At 39.3% G+C, this 18,599-nt stretch overlaps 1 protein-coding gene across 4 annotated transcripts in view; it reads left to right on the top strand.

Moving 5' to 3' along the window:
• The window catches only part of LOC140360517 (phosphatidylinositol-binding clathrin assembly protein-like), a 57,108-nt gene that overhangs the window by 30,432 nt on the left and 8,077 nt on the right, over window positions 1-18,599 (top strand). Inside the window, exons 4-12 of one of the 4 annotated variants that reach the window (XM_072445750.1) lie at window positions 400-502; window positions 2,029-2,122; window positions 2,220-2,331; window positions 6,166-6,272; window positions 8,731-8,772; window positions 11,487-11,572; window positions 14,144-14,243; window positions 16,617-16,750; window positions 18,438-18,538. In XM_072445750.1, coding sequence (XP_072301851.1) covers window positions 400-502; window positions 2,029-2,122; window positions 2,220-2,331; window positions 6,166-6,272; window positions 8,731-8,772; window positions 11,487-11,572; window positions 14,144-14,243; window positions 16,617-16,750; window positions 18,438-18,538 — 879 coding nt within the window. The remainder of the gene's footprint in view (window positions 1-399; window positions 503-2,028; window positions 2,123-2,219; window positions 2,332-6,165; window positions 6,273-8,730; window positions 8,773-11,486; window positions 11,573-14,143; window positions 14,244-16,616; window positions 16,751-18,437; window positions 18,539-18,599) is intronic. The other 3 variants (XM_072445751.1, XM_072445752.1, XM_072445753.1) reach the window with 3 other exon arrangements.

The raw sequence follows: 18,599 nt of genomic DNA on the forward strand, positions 1-18,599 counted from the left end.
ACTGAATAAATGTTGAAATATGGTGACTGAAGGCTTCTACGTAGAGAGTATTTACAATAAAGGGAATTTTTGAGGAAAATCTTGTTACATTCTCTTTTTGACATTTTGATTCAATACCACTGTCTTTGTTATAAATGTGTTTTGCAGTCTGTATAGTATAGTCCACCATTATTTTCTAGATGATTCTGATTAATCATCGCAGCCATACCTTGGACATACAGTTGTGTTGTCTACTCTTCGTATTCATGAACATAAACATTTGTGTCCACTTTATTTTGACAAAAAAAAATAGCATTGTCAGAGTGAAGTCGAGCATCGAGCTTGATATCACCAGCATGTTTTGCTACGTGTCAACATATTTGGACAGAGGACGTAACCCGCCCCCTGTCTGTCACGCAGGTTACAACATGTCCACTTTCATCAGACGCTACAGCCGGTACCTGAATGAAAAAGCCATGTCCTACAGACTAGCAGCAGTGGACTTCACCAAGATGAAGAGAGGGTAACGCTAACACTGATGCCGAAACATATACAAAAACCTACACAAAAAGGAACTAATTTCTGTTTCATTTTATAGCTAAAACTAGAGAATAACCATTTATATTGCAGTACAGTCTTACAGCTTGTTAGCGTTTATCTTCTTGGTTGAGAGCACAGTTATTACATAAAAGTGGGTTACGTGGAGGCTGGATATATAGTTTTAATTACATGTAAAGCAATCAACCGGACTTTAATTGTATATACTGTCTTATACCAAGGCTAAAGGGCTCAGGTTAATCTCTAGACCGTCAGTGATCTATACGGAAAATGTATTTCTAATTAACAAGAGATGAACAATTAATCTTGATTTCAGGTCATATCAACGGGTGCAATTATCTACTGTAGGTATAAAGTAGCTAGATAAAATCCATCAGCCTGGAGAATGACCTAAAATGGTTGAGGACACAAGACTTTGCTTCGGTAACATGGAACTAAAAGTCAAAATGTGTTGCTCCTGGTGAAAGGTTGTTATAGCTGTGGTTAAAACGAGTCTCCGTTATTCTGACTTCAGGGGCAACAGGCATTTTCTATGGCAATTCACTGGTGGTAATATTGGAAGAGTGGATACTACAAAACGTGCAGAGTAATCCTCATTGCAGCGAAAGGTTATCCTCGCCAAGCCCTTGAGGGTCCCTGACAAGCCCACAAGCCCTGGTTGGAAGATTGGTTAAATGCAGAGGACATATTTCTCCACAGGGACATGTCTGTGATTCAAGGGTCAAGGAGGAGGAAAAAAAGAAAAAAACAATTTCATTAAAGGTCCACTATGTACATTTTCTGAAGGAGTGTCCGCCACCCGCTTGTCTCCATGGATATAGTATTACTTTACCAAACATACGTCACATAATTTCAATAAAGACTATTATGCGATGCCAGTCACAGTATTTTAAGCAACAAAAACACGCACAATTTAAAAAAAAATATCGCTAAAGATAAGTTTAATGTCTTACAGTAACAATTCCAAAGTAAAAGTAAAAACATCAGAAGGAGACAAGCAGGTGAAGAACAATCCTCCAGAAAAGTTGTATTGAGGGCTGTAAAACAAAGCTGCTCAAATAATACAGATCTATTGCTTTTTCAACCGGTCATATTGACAAAAACGTATATTTTTTGGACTAATGAATATTCAACAAATCCAACAGAAATGTGCTAAAACGTCCCATGTCCTATATATATTATGTCTCTGTTAGTTCAGGTTTAACATTGGAAATGAAAATATCATATCAAAAATACCCAGAGATATTATATTATTTAGCTTTGCTTGAAAGATTACACAAGTTTGTTCAATGTTTACACCTAGCATTTTGAGATTTTATTTGATCAGGCCTTTACAGTAGTACACGATAAACCCAATATTCACAGAACACAAATCACACCAGTCCTACCTCTAACCCTTGACAGTGTGACACGCACAGTTCTGGCGCGTATACATCAGCGCTGTTCTGTATTCCGCCCGTGTGCTGAGCCTTGTTTGGGTGTGTTGTTCAGTGCCGACGGCGTGATGCGCACCATGAACACAGAGAAGCTGATTAAGACCCTGCCCATCATTCAGACACAGCTGGACGCTCTGCTGGATTTCCAGGTAAAATGTTTGATTGCGCACAGCACATTATATCGCACAAAAAGACGCCGCACAATGTCACAACAGGGGCTCAAACCAGTGTTGTTTCTGATTACAGCCCAATTCGAACGAGCTGACCAACGGAGTGATCAACACCGCCTTCATGCTGCTGTTCAAAGATTCCATACGGTTATTTGCGGCCTACAATGAAGGGGTCATCAACATGCTCGGTGAGACCTACACTCCGATACGTAAAGCTGTTGTATACAGTTATGGCTCACTAGACAAAAGACATGTTTAATTATAGAGTACTTTCAAAAAAGGCTTTGCAAAGTCAGCATCAGAGAACAATAAAAACAGCGTAAACAAAAACACAATGAGCAGTCAGAGAGCAATCAACAGCAACCAAAATAGATCAAATGAAGCTATAGGTTTTTTCCCCAAATTAAAATAAAAACAGAGAAGTCTTCTGATAAAAGTGAGTTTAAGAAAATGATTTGAATGATGATACTGATGTTTTTGTCTGTTTTGTTGCTTCATTTTGTTGTCTTTTTGGTTGATTTATTTCATTTATTTGTAATTTTGTTTGTCTGTTTTTGTTTTATTACATTCTTTTGTGTATTTATCCTTTGTGTTGTATGTAATATGACAGTTTTGTTCTAACCTGAAGCTAATACAAAATAATGATCACAAAAAGATGATAATGCAGGAGCCTAATAGTGTATATTGTGTGAGTGTTATTGTGTTTTACTCAGGGCATATTTTAAGGCGTGCGTCAATCTGTTTAATGGCATATTGTTCATCTTAAATTAATTATTGTTTGTGTTCTTCTACCCAAATACTATCTGTATTTCTGTTCATTTATCTTTGACAACTAGTTCATTAAATCGTAAATAAATCTCTCCAAGTCTGACAAATGCATCAAAGGCAAAACCAAATCAAGTCAGTTGTGGTCATAGTCAATGCCAGTCCAATTCAAGGGGTAGAAATAGTAGTTAGAACATACACAGTGAGGAAAATAAGTATTTGAACATGCTCAAGTTCATTTCTACTGTGAGAGACAGAATCTAAAAAAAAATCCATAAATCACACTGAATTATTTTTAGATGATTTATTTGTATGTTATTGCTGCAAATAAGTATCTGAACACCTGCCACCTGCAATTCTGACTCTCAAAGACCTGTTAGTCTGCCTTTAAAAAGTCCACCTCTACTCCACTTTAATTTAAATTAGTAGCAACTGTTTGAGTTCGTTAGCTGCATAATGACACCTCTTCACTCCACAATCAGTCAGACTCCAACTACTGCCATGGGCAAGACCAAAGGGCTGGCAAAAGACACCAGAAACAAAATTGTAGACCTCCACAAAATTGTAGACCGACTGTAGGAGCAATTGTTAGAAAATGGAAGAGGCTAAAGAGGACCGTCAATCTCCTGCAAGATCTCACGTTGTGGAGTATCAGTGATAAGAAAGGTGAGGAATCAGCCCAGAACTACGGGAGGAGCTGGTCAATGACCTGAAGAGAGCTGGGACCACAGTTTCAAAGGTTAATGTGGGTAATACACTACGCCGTCATGGTTTGAAATCGAACAGAAGGGTCCAGGCCTGTCTGACCATCTGGATGAGCCAGAGGAGTCATGAGAGAAAGTCATGGGGTATATTTTTGGTATAAACTCCACTAGCAGGAGGAAGAAGAAGTATGATTACCGTCCCATGAACACTGTCCCTACTGTGAAGCGTGGGGGTGGAAACCTCACGCTTTGGGGGTGCTTTTCTGCACGGGAGTGTCTGCAGTGCCGTGGCGCCCGGACGAAACTGCCATTTGACCGCGGGCCGCGGCTCTGCAGCCACGGCCTTTCTGCACAGGGGACAGGACGACTGCACTGAATTAAGGAGAGAGTGAATGGGGCCATGTGTTGTGAGATTTTGGGCAACAGCCTCCTTCCCTCAGTCAGAACATTAAAGATGGGTCGTGGCTGGGTCTTCCAACATGACAATGACCTGAAGCACACAGCCAGGAGAACCAAGAGGTGGCTCTGTAAGGAGCATATCCAGGTTCTGGAGTGGCCTAGCCAGTCTCCTAAATCTAATCTAAAATCTATTGAGGGAGCTGAAACTCAACAACAGCTCTGAAACCTGACAGATCTAGAGAAGATCTGTGTGGAGGAGTGGGCCAAATCCCTGCTGCAGTGTGTGCAAACCTGGTCAAGAACTACAGGAAACGTTTGACCTGGGTAATTGTGAAAAAAGGCTTCTGTACCAAATATTAACATTGATTTTCTCAGGGGTTCAAATACTTATTTGCAGCAATAACATTGAAAACCATACAATGTGATTTTGTTTTTTAGATGCAGTCTCTCTCAGACTCCTACAAAGAACATTTCAGACCCGTCCATAAGTGGGAGAACTTGTAAAATTGTAGGGTGTTCAAATACTTATTTTCCTCACTGTAAATACTAATCCAAATAATAATTACTAACTATATTAACTCCGAGAATAAAATGACTTGTGTTCACACATGTGTTCATGATTACATGTTTAATCAATTCATTGCCATTCTGGACTTAAGAGAAAAACAAAACAGAATAAAATGATCAGTGATAATTATAAATAAGGCAGTGTATGATTAATGTTGGGTAACGAAGTCCCTTTTTGATGATTGTTTGACAATGATTAGAGCTTGAAAAGTCAGAAGTCAAGTCACAAAAAGAACTATGATACTCTCGTGTCTTTATCCGTGCTCTAATTTGCCCTTTTAGTCCGGACTCCACTCTAAACAGAAATCACTCTGCACTCCACTCCGATTCCTTCTAAAGAGGAAATCAATTGGCTTCTGGACTCTTTCAAATCTAAATTAAAGACTGCGAACTAGCTTTTATTTCTTTCCGTTCATTATTAAAACGATGATGTAAGACCAGCGCAGGCTTAACTGTGAAAACGAGTAAAAGATTTATCACAAAATCGACGTGATCCACAGACTTCATGTAGAACTGGGCCTCTTTTTGTTTTTTAGCTGCATTCATGAGTCAGTCCATAACGTCATTAGATCTCGTTGAACTGCAGTTAATGCATTTTTAAAGGTATTGGCGTATTTCACATAGATGAAAGATTAATGTTGGGAGAGAGGATTTTTTATGATGAAGCCTGACATTGTGTCTTTAAAGGTGCACTTTAAATGCACGTCTCCATGGAGATGTTATTGCTTTGCCTGAAATGTTTCACAGTATGACATTTATTTAATGACAAATGTTTTATTGTCTTAAAACAATATGCACTGTTATTGTTAGTGGGGTAGCCTCTCCACAGATCTGATCTTGCTTGTCTCTATGGAGATGGATTTAAGTTTAATGCCATCCTATGGAACATTCTAAGCAAAGCAATAACATCTCCATGAGACAAGCAGCTGGCGGCTCCTCCATCTTTATTTAAGGCTGCAACCAACAATTATACTGCAATTATATTTCGATTAGTCAAAGTAGTATTTCTAATGTAGTTTACATTGAGACTTTAATATATATTGTTCAGCAAATAAAGGTTGATATATGGTGACTGAACATTCACAAATTGTTTATTCCTTTTTGACATAATGCCGTTTGGTCAAAATATCTTGCGTCTTGGCATCTGCATAGTTCAGATAAAAATAACTAATACTAGTTCTGATATAGATCAATATCTTTCTAAAACATTTCAGGAAAGGTTTTGTACCATTTATGTAATTTGATTCAGTATCCATACTTCAAATAAGTATCTAGTTTTAGTATTGATTAGTATATATCGGTAGGGGTGAGCAATATGGCAAAAAAACCTGAAAATCATTATTTTCTTTGATCCAGATCGCAGTTTCATTTACATTTATTATCACCTTTAACAGGAAACTAAAGTGCTGCTTCTGAGAGTTCCCACTTCTCTGATTGGTTAAATACTGAATCACAATCCACAAATATGATCAAAATAGCAGATCGTCACCGGGATGACATCACAGTTAGATTTTCATCCCCCTATCGCACAGTCTTACACATCTGTATCTTTTCTTGACAAGTATGTGCTTAATCCCTCCTTGACAGAGAAATACTTTGACATGAAGAAGAACCAGTGCAAAGAGGCGTTGGAGATCTACAAGACGTTCCTGAACCGAATGACCAAACTGTCCGAGTTCCTCAAAGTTGCCGAGGTAACGCCTGTTTGTCCCAGTGGCTTAAACAGAGCGAGACACACGACGCACACATAAGCGCTAAAGTGGTCTAAGGCTAATCTCAATATATGCTCATGTTATTTTGTTGGGATTTTTATGGAGGGACAATGTTGAGAATTGCCTCAGACCATCGTAACTCCTGATCTACAGTCAGTGTGTTGAACTTCAAAACTAACTGTACATCGCTTTGGGAGTTAGCTTTTTGAGTATTTAGTTATAGGGCTGGGTGATACGAGCAAAATGTGCCCATCAATGTGTACTGTACAACATATGTTCATTGTAATCTAATAGATGTTAACAAAATAATCATTTGTTCCAATATTGAGGTCGGAGCAAAACAAGCTGAATCTTTTGCGGTGCACTACACGTCATCTATAGTGGATGGTTCACCGACTGCTTCCATGGAGAAGTTACTGCTTTGTCTGGAATGTTCCGCAGTATATAGGACGACTGCAGGGCATAGGAAACGACGGCGATGAAGTACTATATACTATGCCTATATACTATGAAGTACTGCCATAGACTGTAAGTAGAGGTGGAAGGACCTTCGTTTGTTTGTACAAGTAGAAATTCTCTACATGATCCTGGTCTTTCAAAAGATCAAGATATGAACATTAACAACTGACCAATCGGGTGCCTTCTTTCTACGAGGTCCGCTCCAGCTCGCATTAGCAACAGGTTTGATTGACAGCTACCACGGCTCGTTGCTGAGCGCCAGCTAATTGGGAAGGCGCGAGTACCTTCTTCAACCTGGCTCCTGATTGGCTCTGTGGTTGTCATGAAGCGCGCACTTGGATTTCCCAATATGGAACTCGACCCCACATTAGCCGCTAAAAGGGCTAGCGCTGTCAAAATAAAAAGAGAGACAAAACCATGACCAAATCACAGCTAATAAAGACTAAATAAGGAAATAATGTATAAAAAGAGCCCTTAAATACGGTACATTTCTGTCAGATGAAGGACCTTTGTGTTATTATGATATATTTACTTTTTAACCGTTTTGATGATCGTTTCAGCCGATATTGCGATATTGACACTTGTGCGATATACTGCGTAGCCCTAAGAGAATAGCACTAAAACTTAATGACACGACGCCGTCAGGAAGTTACAGGCCGGATCTGTGGAGAGGTGACCACGCTCAATTAAGGAAGAATTAAGGTTTTTCAAGATATTAGGCAACATAAACACATGTTATTGAATATGCCAGATATACAGTTCAATGACATACTTTGGAACATTCCAGACAAAGCGGTAACATCTCCACGGAGACAAGCAGACCCGAAAAGTGCAGACCACGTTCCCTCAGGCCCCGGTTACAGCACAAGAAATCGGACTAAAACTTCTATGAGATAAAACGCAGTGAACTTTGATGCAGAATATTGCCCAGCCCTATCTATATTTTATTACATGTTACATTTTCTTCTCCTTCTCCTGTCCTTCTCTGGCCCTATCCCGGGGAGGGTTTCCGTCCCTACATATAGATTAATATCAGCTCCTCTGTGCTGAATCTACCGCCAGTTTGGAGATTTGCGGGACTCTTCATGCTGCCTGTTCACTTGCCTGCACTGCATGCCTTAAAGCAAGCTCTCTCTCTCTCTCTCTATTCCTATCTCTGTCCCTCTTTGATTTCCCACTTCCTCTCTTCTCTGATAAAACGCCTCAGTCCTCGGTAGGCAGTCGGAATTTAAACCGTTGTGTCCTCTGTAGTACGTAGTACTTCTAACTTTCTGCTTGGTTCCCCCCATTTGTTTTTTGTTTCCGAAAAGGTTTGGGGTGCAGCCGCTCGATAAGACGTCAATTTAAATTACAATCTAATTAGAATAAAGAGGGAAAGAAAAAAAAAAAAAAGTGAAAACCGCAACTAAGACTAACGTTGACTTTAAGGACCCATTCATTTTATCTGTCTAACAATGTGCGTTTGTCTGTTTGTGTCATCTTGCCCTTCCTACCTATTTTTTATGTTCAAAGTCAACATTAGTACTTGAGTGTCTTCCTTTTTTTTTGTGGATCTTCCGGGTCCGCCGTCATGTGACCTGTTGTCTGGCCTGCCTGTTTTCTGATTGGCTCTCATTTCTCTCCAGGTGTCACTTTGTGTACGTTATAACACAGTGTATATCTTTCAATGTTTGCACGTGTCCCCCCCTCCTCCCCTAAATGTCTTACGTGTGTCTTTCGTTTCCTTTCCACACTGCATGAAGTAACCAATGCTTGAGTTTGATATCTCTTCCTCTTCCTCCTCTTCCTCCTTCACGTGCCTTTCTCTCTTTTCCCCCTATTTCTTTTCCAATTCAGTGCGCTTTTCAGTTGTGTTTGACATTTATTATTTTTATTATTATTTCATTTTGCCTAACCCCTCCCTCCTCCTCCTCCTCCTCCTCCTCCTCCTCCTCCTCCTCCTCCTCCTCCTCCTCCTCCCCTCTCCCTTTTTGTGAAACAGCGAGTTGGAATAGATCAGGGTGACTGCCTTGATCTCGCACAGGTCAGTCCACATCTCATCTCAATCACAGCCAATCACCTCTTTAACCCCTTCGACCCCGCCCCCCGTCCAATCCCATAATGCTTCACTGTAGTCGCTCCGTTCCCTACTCACCCTACAGACATGGCCGCCCTCTCTTCAATCATCCAAGTAGTCATTCGATTCATCCGTAGATCAAACGTAGAGCGCTTATGTAGTCCTTAGCCGGAGATGATAAGATAATAGACTAGCAGCTTGTAGATATTAGAGGTTGACATTTATTATGTTTTGATGAACTAAGAATAAAGGATGACTCACGTAGATGTTTAAAGGTTTAAAAAAGGCAATCAAACACTTAAAAATGAAGTCATAATACGGTTATAAATTAATTTGACCACTTATAATTTAAAAAGAAGAATAGAGACGTACAATAAGATAGAGTCGAGGCTTGCATTCTAACACCAGTAAGTAGTGGGAATTAGTATTAACTATAAAGACTTTACCACTGAGCTAAAGGAACACAAGTATTTACTGTTGTTAGACATTTCTGATGGATTGGAACCAGAATTAAGGCCTGTGGTTTCAGGTTTAGCGTCTACTTATTGCCTCCTAGACTTTAACAAAGCCAAGATTATATATTTTGCATTAAATGTCTAACTTGGAACTAATTTAAAATGACATTTATGAAGCCAGATTACAACCGTTTCTCCTCATACTCCCATTTTAGCTCTTTAAGGTCTGTCGGCATTTGCGTAAACAAACAGAGCCGCGTGTCTCTTGATATTCACAGCTTATCGCACAAAAGTAGTCAGTGCAGACTCATAAAACAGGTTTCCTCCCTCGTAAGCAGTGTTCAAATCACGTCCCTGAAAAGATTATGTCCCTTTGCATTAGCTGTGGGGAGAGCAGCGAATGGTTTGATCAAATAGGTTTCTGCAAAAACGACTTGGGTAGGTGTGCATAATGCCATCAGGAGTACTGCAAATCATGTCAAAACCCGAGAACATATTTTTTTTTTTATATAATTGGAGACGACATGACGAATTAAATCATCTTATTTTTGCGCATAACTCGTGTTTGCAGTACTCACGAAGCCCTTATTTGCTCCTATTCAACCAATGCCTTTACTGAGCTGTAGATCTGTGTCTGTTTTACTTTAACTTGTAGCATATTTCTCTGAAGAAGGAAACCGTGAAATTTACTCTCTGTCCCCTCGTTAAATAAGTATACGAGAAATCTTTCTTTGCTTGTCGTGGTTTGCGCTGTGAGTTGGGTCTTTGACGGAAACGTGAATCCGCGCGTGATGGCGGCCCGTCACGTGACCTCCGCCGCCGCACCGCAGATTTACGCTTCCGAGTTAACCTCCCGGGAGTCCTAATGTGATCTCTTTACTGTGAGAAGGTCCACTCTTCTGCTCCTTTGTACAATCTGTGGGTTATATATGTTCTATTGTCATGTTAAAAGACTTTGCCGTGAACAGAGGAGACTACGGTTGTCTCCGTCGTGTCTAAAAAGAAGAAGAAGAATTTGTAATGTAAACTAGGCTCTTCACTTCTTGCACGGATATGAATAATAAATACTGCTTGAAGATGAAATGAGACTAAATTAAGGCAATAGTGTAACTTCAAAATGGTAGTCACTAAATAATGTTTGTCAGTAGTTTCACTGGACACAACACTGACCTTTGTGCGCCACAATCGGCCTGTGACAGTAATAACTATAACTAATAACTAATCGACTCATTGTTCAATAATTAATAGATAAAACTGTATATTTTAAGAATCAATATATATTTATCATGTATACAGTTTCTTTAATTGTGGGGAGATATTATTTTTATTTTCTTTAGTAATATGATGAGAATGTAACAATAATAGTTTTCTATAATTATCACTATAATAAACTCGAGCCGTTTATTGAAACTGAACATTTAAAAATGGTTTATGGAATATCCTTCTTTGTGGTTATTGTGCCAGTGGCCTTAAGTACTTGTATACTAAGGATGCACTCATATTTCAATAGAAGACAAAAAGAGACTTTGAAATATCTAATCATGAAATGTTTGAATTAGCTTGTATTAAAACCACTCTAGTGTCTATACTAAAACTAGCATCAAAACTTGCATTGTGCGCATTAAAAAGCGCTATTGACTATGGGGCCACGTAGTATCAACATATTGTACAGCACTATTTGTTGTCTGGAGATTTATGCCATTAGATAAATTGGAAAGCACAAAACAGCAGATAAAAGGCAGAATACTGGACCTTTGAAGCCAAACCACCCACTTGTTCTGAATCATAATAGGGCCCTTGAGTTGGGTTAACTCCAGTTTTCTCCTGATTTGGTGTGACTTGTGACCAGTGTGCGTCTATGCGAGTGTCTGCTGGCCTCTGCATGTAGTACATTAATAGTTTTGTGTTGTTTCTTCAACCGAAAAAACAACAATGAACAGCTTTTCTGTCTGTGTCCAAAAACGTGTCAACGCTCGCATGATTCAAGGCTGATCTGTGCATGTTCCTCAACCAAACCTGATGAAACCAAACAAAAAACGACCACTTTTGAGACCAATCGAGGGCAGCGAGCGACAACGGATCAGTGAACTTTCAGGGTGGTGTCTTGATTATTAAACCTGTTGCTGCTTGTGTGTGTTGAAGATGGGGAGATGAGAGGAAACGGTGTGTTACCTCGATGGGTTGTTGTTAATTTTTGTCTCGTCCTGACCCTTGCCCCGGTTGCAGGCGCCCACTTCACTCCTGGAGGCGTTAGAGCAGCACTTGTCCTCTCTGGAGGGCAGGAAGTTGAAGGATCTCACCATCGCCAGCAGGTACAGACGCACTATATGTACATTTGATCAAAGCCACATTTAGTGGTAATCGTTTTTCGTAGCAAGAAAGGTTTAAAAGATGGTCATCGGCACTCGGTTTTAAGTTAAAAGACATTTTGCCACTTTTGCCTCTCGTGAAAGTGTCAACGCACAGATAAAGTGAGTTCAGAGCCGGAACTGGCAGTTTAAATTCCTTTTTTCTCCGATTTGCGAAAGCCCCTTAGACGAGCTTCGATGGGAAAAACGTCTTTAAAGCCGGGGAACCTGGGCACAGCTTCAGAACAGACTTATGATGACAAACAGGGATGGACAGCCAACACAGCCAAATACAGATGACCATCTGTAAAACCTTTGAAAAACTGTTTATGAATTACTCTAGGTTGTTTACACGGTTTTGTTAGCTACTTTAAGACAATTTCACGTGTATTCATTATAAGCAATTTGGATTTGAGGATGATCTGTGGCTCTCAAAAGGGAACTGAATCTTTGGTATCTACACATCAAAGAGTGGTTCATGTCATTTCATTTTTGCTGATATTTGAAGCTTCCCTGATAAGTGATTTCAGCCAAGAACAAATCCTTGAGAGGAATGACCAAGACTTCCAAGATCTTTGATAAAATCATCTTAACTGGTGTTTACCTTTTTAAGTTTCTTATCCAAACTTTGTTCTAATGTATTTGCCTGCTCATTTTTAGCATATTTTACTCATTCTTCTGCTTGTATAACATTTGTGTACCATCGATAATAGAAAAGGGATGTTTTTTCTACACGAAGGACATACTTACAATAGAAAATACGCAAAAGATTTGAATCATTCACAAACATCAAAGATAATTATCTAAGTCATTGGGAGAATAGGCATAACATAAATGTATGAAATGCATGGATATTTTCAAATTCGCTTACACAGTATTTGTTACCAATGGTTACCAAAGGTCTTTGTGTAATTGCGTATCATGTATTGTTCAACGGTGGCACATGGATATGTTGTTTATGTCCATGTGCTACAAAACTACAGACACTCGACTCCAAAAGTATTTCAAAGGCGGAAAATTCCAGGCTAAATTTAGGTTGCAAAATCTCAGGTGCATTTTCATCATCTGCCAAGTACGGAATAAAGTGTGTGACACCAGAGAGCGGCTACAGCCCTGTCATATAGGTTTATAACATGAGGACAAGACGAGGCACGCACTTTTATCTGTTACTTGGCAACTGAGAGTCAGCCACCTGTGTTTAAAAACGTCTGCTATGGCATAAACAGATTGTGGGCGGGTAATGACAACAATTGATACCTGAATATTTTGGGGGAATTTGCGGTGACAATATTCAAACAGTATTTTAGCAATCCAACAGAAATGTGCTAAAACATGCTCATAAATGTTAGGTTCAGGTTCAAGAGTCGTACAAACGTGAAAGAGACCGTCAAATGAACCACCAAAGAGCATGTGTTAGCATTACTCCAGGGCTGTAGTCGACTACAGGAAGTCGTGGTAAAGACTCGCCCTGAGCATCGATTAGACTAAAAGAGAGCATGAAAAGTAGCAAAAGTTCTCCAAACTATATTTATGACACCACCAAATATTTGATCTAAAGTATGTAAAAAGGCAGAATATTTTTATATTTTTGAATAGATAAAACAGTTTCAATATTCTCCAGTTTTTAAAATATCTCTTACCTCCACAGGGACTTTTTTGGAAATGATTTCACTGAAAACACTAACACTGCCAATTAAACATTTCTAAACGTAATTTTCCCTAAGATTTCCATATATGTTTGTAGCCCTGGATTGAATCACACAAGATAAGATGAGATGAGTTCAACATTGATTTACAGCATTTTGCTTTGATTAAATCTCGTCAATCTGGTTTAGACCGTGGTAAATATTGGTTTAGTACTGGATTAACTCTAAATTATCCCTAATTCAAGATAAAGGTTTACATTAATGTTCTGCAATTAAACTAATTTAACTTTCCTGGTAGAGGATCAGTCACCTGGAGATAATGTTCCACTGTTGGGCATTAAACTTTAGCAATTATCAAATTATTGCAAAGAAATACATTGAAAAACAGCATTATTTCTGTCAGCGAACTTTCCTCTCCACAGATCTGACCTGTGACTTGGCCTGGCATCACCTGCTTGTCTCCATGGACACAAGACAGTGGTGTAGCGCAGCTTTAAATGAATCTTAGATGCACTTTACTCCTCTTGGTTTGGCTCTGCTTTACCATGCTCACAGCCGAATTAGATTCTGACTCATGTGTGGCTTGGACTGTGCAACTTCCATGTTACTTCTGGGTAAATTATGGTTCATTCAGTTCAATTATTTCCCCAAAAAGCGCTATGTGGCCAATTATAATCCACACTTCATATGCTTTACACTGCATTGCAATCATGAATCCAAATCTCCCTTCAGCATTGCCTTAAGTTTGAGCAAACCGTCTCTTCTTCTTACCTCTAAGTACTCCTTCTGGTATTGACAGCAGTATTTCGTCAAGACTGAGACGAACTGAAACAACTAAAGAAAAGCATAGGTTAAACGGGAATGAGGTAAATGATGTGTGCGTTGGCAGATCCAGCACCTTATCGAGTGCCGTGTCCTCTCTCTCCAGCACAGGGATCTCTTTGAGCCGAATGGACGAGAAGACGGAGGACAACAGGCTGCAACACAAGGTGAGACCACAGTGATTACAATGAATTAAAACGAGTAGAAATTATTTATGTCCCGAAGCGTCATTATGCACCGGCCGGGCAGAGACATTAAAGTTGTATGACGGCATCTGATTTTGACGCGCAATTTGGCAGTGGATGCGATAACGAGGATGATAATTTATAGATTGCACGAGCTAATGCTAAATTACTAATACAGCGGTGGTCCTGCAGGTTTGTTGCAAGATTAATCGCAGTCGACTTGAAATAACGAATGGCTGCACTTTGCTACTTTTGGCAATATAATAATGCCCTCTGCAAACAACAACAACAACAACAGACTAATCCGACCCCGTAGAGTCTTATAATGGATAAAACCTGCAGACATGTTCCGAAACGCTTGTTATTCTTGTATTGGTTCACCAGTTAATGATATGTGGGTGTTCTTTAGAGTGCTAATGCGCTTGGACGTGATGAACTGAATCACAAATCACATTCGTTGAACAGTTGTCGGAAAAAACGTAATTAGATAGTTTCCCTATATTGTTCAGGCCGAGTTGGTTGTCACCTAAAACTGGCTGGAAGTCATTACCGAGTGAACTTGAGTGATGACGAGAGGAAACGCTGGGAGGGTTTGGCCATCACTTCAAATATGATATAAACAAATTGGCCTGTAAATCCTCTGGACAGTGTATGCATAACAATGGGGAACGGCCGCTTCACTCCCTGCGCATCTACATGATTATTCGACTAACAAACGGCTGCTGGCTACTTCGGTTGCCAGATAAGTTTTATTTTTTACTTTTGGATACGACCAACCTCTGGCCAAAGAAATATGTTTCGGTTTTGTTTTTTGTTCCAGCATGGTTACTCAAAAATTCTGATTTTGAATAGGTAAAAGTCAAGGTGATGAAAGGTCTGAATCAGAATAAGAACACTTCATGTTTTTCAGTTGCTCGTGGGAAACAGATTGCTATAAAACAATGACTCACAGTGCAAAAACACACAACAATCACTAATATAAGCAGTAATTAAAGTGCTACCGGGACAATAAATGTGAAAAAATGTTAAATAGAGAAAGAGTTGATGTGCAAATAGTCCAAGGTACAAAAGATGTGCTGCACTTTTAATTGTTTCTAGGTTATAATGATGGTTGCAAAAAAAGCTAATACCTCATCATAATTACATATTGTTTTGTTTTCCCCACGACGCACCGGATTGGGAAAATGAATGCAGCTCAAACTATCGAGTTAATGACTCTGATGATGTTGAGTCACGTTTTATAAAGAGAAGACACAGCTGGATGATGAATGTTTGATGGTTCAGACCTTACAAAACCACGGTGGAGCTATGGGAGCCAAAGCAAAATAATCAATAAAATGGTGACTTTCACAAAGGACTTCCTCATGTGCATTAACTGCTGCCGCCTCATGTGGGGTTACGAGTCTATAAAATGTCTCTGCTGTATCTGCGTGTGCAGTGTACCAACAGGCTTGAACCTGGAGTGTCTTTGTCCCGCTTGTTGTTGAACCTGAATGGACTCATGCATCAATCTTAAAATGGAGGAAATCAAACTGTCGCTGGCTGGCAACCGGCCCACTGTCTGCAGCGAGGCATAATGAATTTACAACCTACAAGCATGCAGAGCAGACCAGCATTTATTAAACAAAGAGGGATCAAGGGCTCTTTAATATATAATCGTAATGATGCACAATAGACCCAATATTTCATTCGATATTGGTGAAATGTGTAGTTGGAGGAATTAAAAGTATAACAATCCTGATGTAGCTCTGGATTAGTCTCGCTTTAGTCCAGGTTTAGTCCTATCTTTAGCACCAGTTTTAGTTTGGCCCAGTTTTTAATTTAGTTAAGCCTTGGTTTAGACTTTTTAATCCTTAGCTTATCATGCATTTGTATAATTGAAAATCGGATTTGAATAATTAACTACACCCTTATAACTAAAGCTTGGTTACATCAAATGGTATTACCTTCTACATATTATTAATATCTATTAGATCCAAGCTGTTGCATTGAACATGTGTTACTGCATTATTACAAATGAATAGACGTGCTGATTAAGTGAGGTAAGATAACCTTTATTTGTTCCACAATGGAGAAAATGCTGATTTGCAATGGAAAAGGTTAAGGTTCAGGTTACTTAATGTTGTAGGTAAATTTGTCACATTATAGACAAAAGTATATCAAAGTACTAAAACAGTAGCAGTAGAATAACAAAAACTATAAAAAAAATATTCAAGATAATTACCTAAATATCAAGATATACATAAAACGATATAGAAATAAGACAGGAAACAGATGTAGCATGATGTGTTGTGAGCTCGGATGTGCCGTGTGTGAGCTCGCCGACTGATCCTCCGCCATCGCCGTGTCTTTCAGGAGGACGGTCCTAAAGTGCTTGACATGCAGACGCCCACAGTCTCTCCCAGCACTCAGTCTGTGAGCAGTGCCAACAGCAGCGGAGGAGCCACCGACCTGTTCTCCAACTCGCCCATTGCTCCTGTCAACAACCAGTGAGTTATCCAGTCCAGACACTGCATTCACTTCATAGGAAAGCATAAAAATACTTTGTGTACTAAATCAAACAATTCCAAGCCTGCATATAGTAGTTAAACGTACCAACATGGTCTGAACTTGTAAAATGAAAAGTATGAATTAAAAACTAAATGGCTGATGCAATTTCAATATAAAATGTATTGTAAAAATATTGACTTGATTGGTGATTATCTTATTTGTCAGTGGTTATCAGAGTAGGAAGGAATAGGACGTTAAACTAAGCGTTTTCACAGAGTGGAGATGGACTATTACTCACTTTTATATTATATTATTTTGACTAGACTAAATCAAGATCGAGACAAGAACAAGATTTTAGAGGTCGGAGAGAAAGACACAGAGACAATTTAATGAAACCTTGGTCGAGATCCAAAAGAACAGTTATAAAATATTGGGACAAAACCTACACAGAGGTGATTCAAAGGTCCTGTACCCAATGAACCATGAGAAAGAACATGTTTCTCCCCCACTCAATCCCTTCAATTACGCTGATAGAAAAGTGTTCTGAGAAAGAAATGTCTGGGGACCAAGAGTAAAAGGCTTTTCCCTAAAATAGAAGACAAAGAGCGACAGTAAAGGAGGTAAAATGCATGTTTTTGAACCATTTAGCTCAGTTGTTCCATGTTTACCTGTGGATAGATGAAGACCAGAACATCCTGATAAACATTTGTCTAAGGAACTGTACTGTATTTTCTGGTCAATAAAGAACATGATTATAACATAATTTACAGAAGCAATTGACATGCCATTCCTTCATTAAAATTCCCTCAATATAATTTGTCTTTTTCAAGAACCCCTGAGGATCTTTGAGGGCCAATGTTTTGGTCCTGACCTCTAGATTGGGAATAACTGATTGTCTAAATCGATGATGTGGTTTAGTGAGTGGGCTTGATTTTCATTTTGAACTTCTTTGTCTGTGAAAAGACAAAGAAAAGCCTAAAATGTCATGCTCTGTTTTCCTGGACACTTCTGCCGCTGCACTGTCCACACACATCACAGCTGACATTAACCGCCTCAAACTCGCATTATTGGATTGTCCGCTTTTCCTTTTTACTTTTTTATAAAGCAGCTAACTCAGACAGCCCTGCCAAGCTTCGGCGGGAGTGGCTCTCTCAATAAATAAAAGTGCTTTATTGATTTCACTTGGTGCACAAAGTCAGATTAAAGTGGTTTGTGTTTGTCAGTTTGCATTGTGCCAAACATTTGAGCTTTGGGAAAAGAAGGATTCATCTATTTGTGGTGAAGTCAGGCTTCGCTCTAGTTCTCTAGACCTGGTTTAGTTCAAGACTAGTCCTGGTTTCACACGGAGATAAATCCATATCTTGGTTTTCTTGGGGCTCAGTTTAAGTTTTAGTCTAGTCTAGACCAGCCCATTGCTTATTCATAGTTAAGGTGTTAAGGGGAAGTAACAAAACCCAAGATGGAAAGCGGTAAAATAAATGTTTAATAAACAGGAATGTAAAGGTAAATGGATGTCTTGACTTAATGAGGAATAAAGGCATGCACATTTTAATTGAAACAAAACCGAAACTATTTCATCAAAAGGTATATTAAGCTAGCAATATGATAGTAATTAAGAGCCGTATGACATTTCCAATATGGAGTAGCGTTACATTAGCCTTGAGAGTTGTGTTTGTGTGTTTGCAGCATGCCAACCCTGAGCACTGAGCTGTTCACCCTGCAGCCCACATTCGCCCCCATCCCGACCGCTCACACTGTGCCCAACAACAACAACCACGCCTGGGGAGGTAGTGACGCTAATGCTAACACTGAATATTCATGAGTCGCACCTGTCTCAACCCGTTTTCT

Source organism: Eucyclogobius newberryi, unplaced genomic scaffold (assembly GCF_026437365.1).
Source record: "Eucyclogobius newberryi isolate DKJ021-1_F unplaced genomic scaffold, fEucNew1.0.hap1 SCAF_15, whole genome shotgun sequence".
Classification (NCBI taxonomy): domain Eukaryota; kingdom Metazoa; phylum Chordata; class Actinopteri; order Gobiiformes; family Gobiidae; genus Eucyclogobius; species Eucyclogobius newberryi.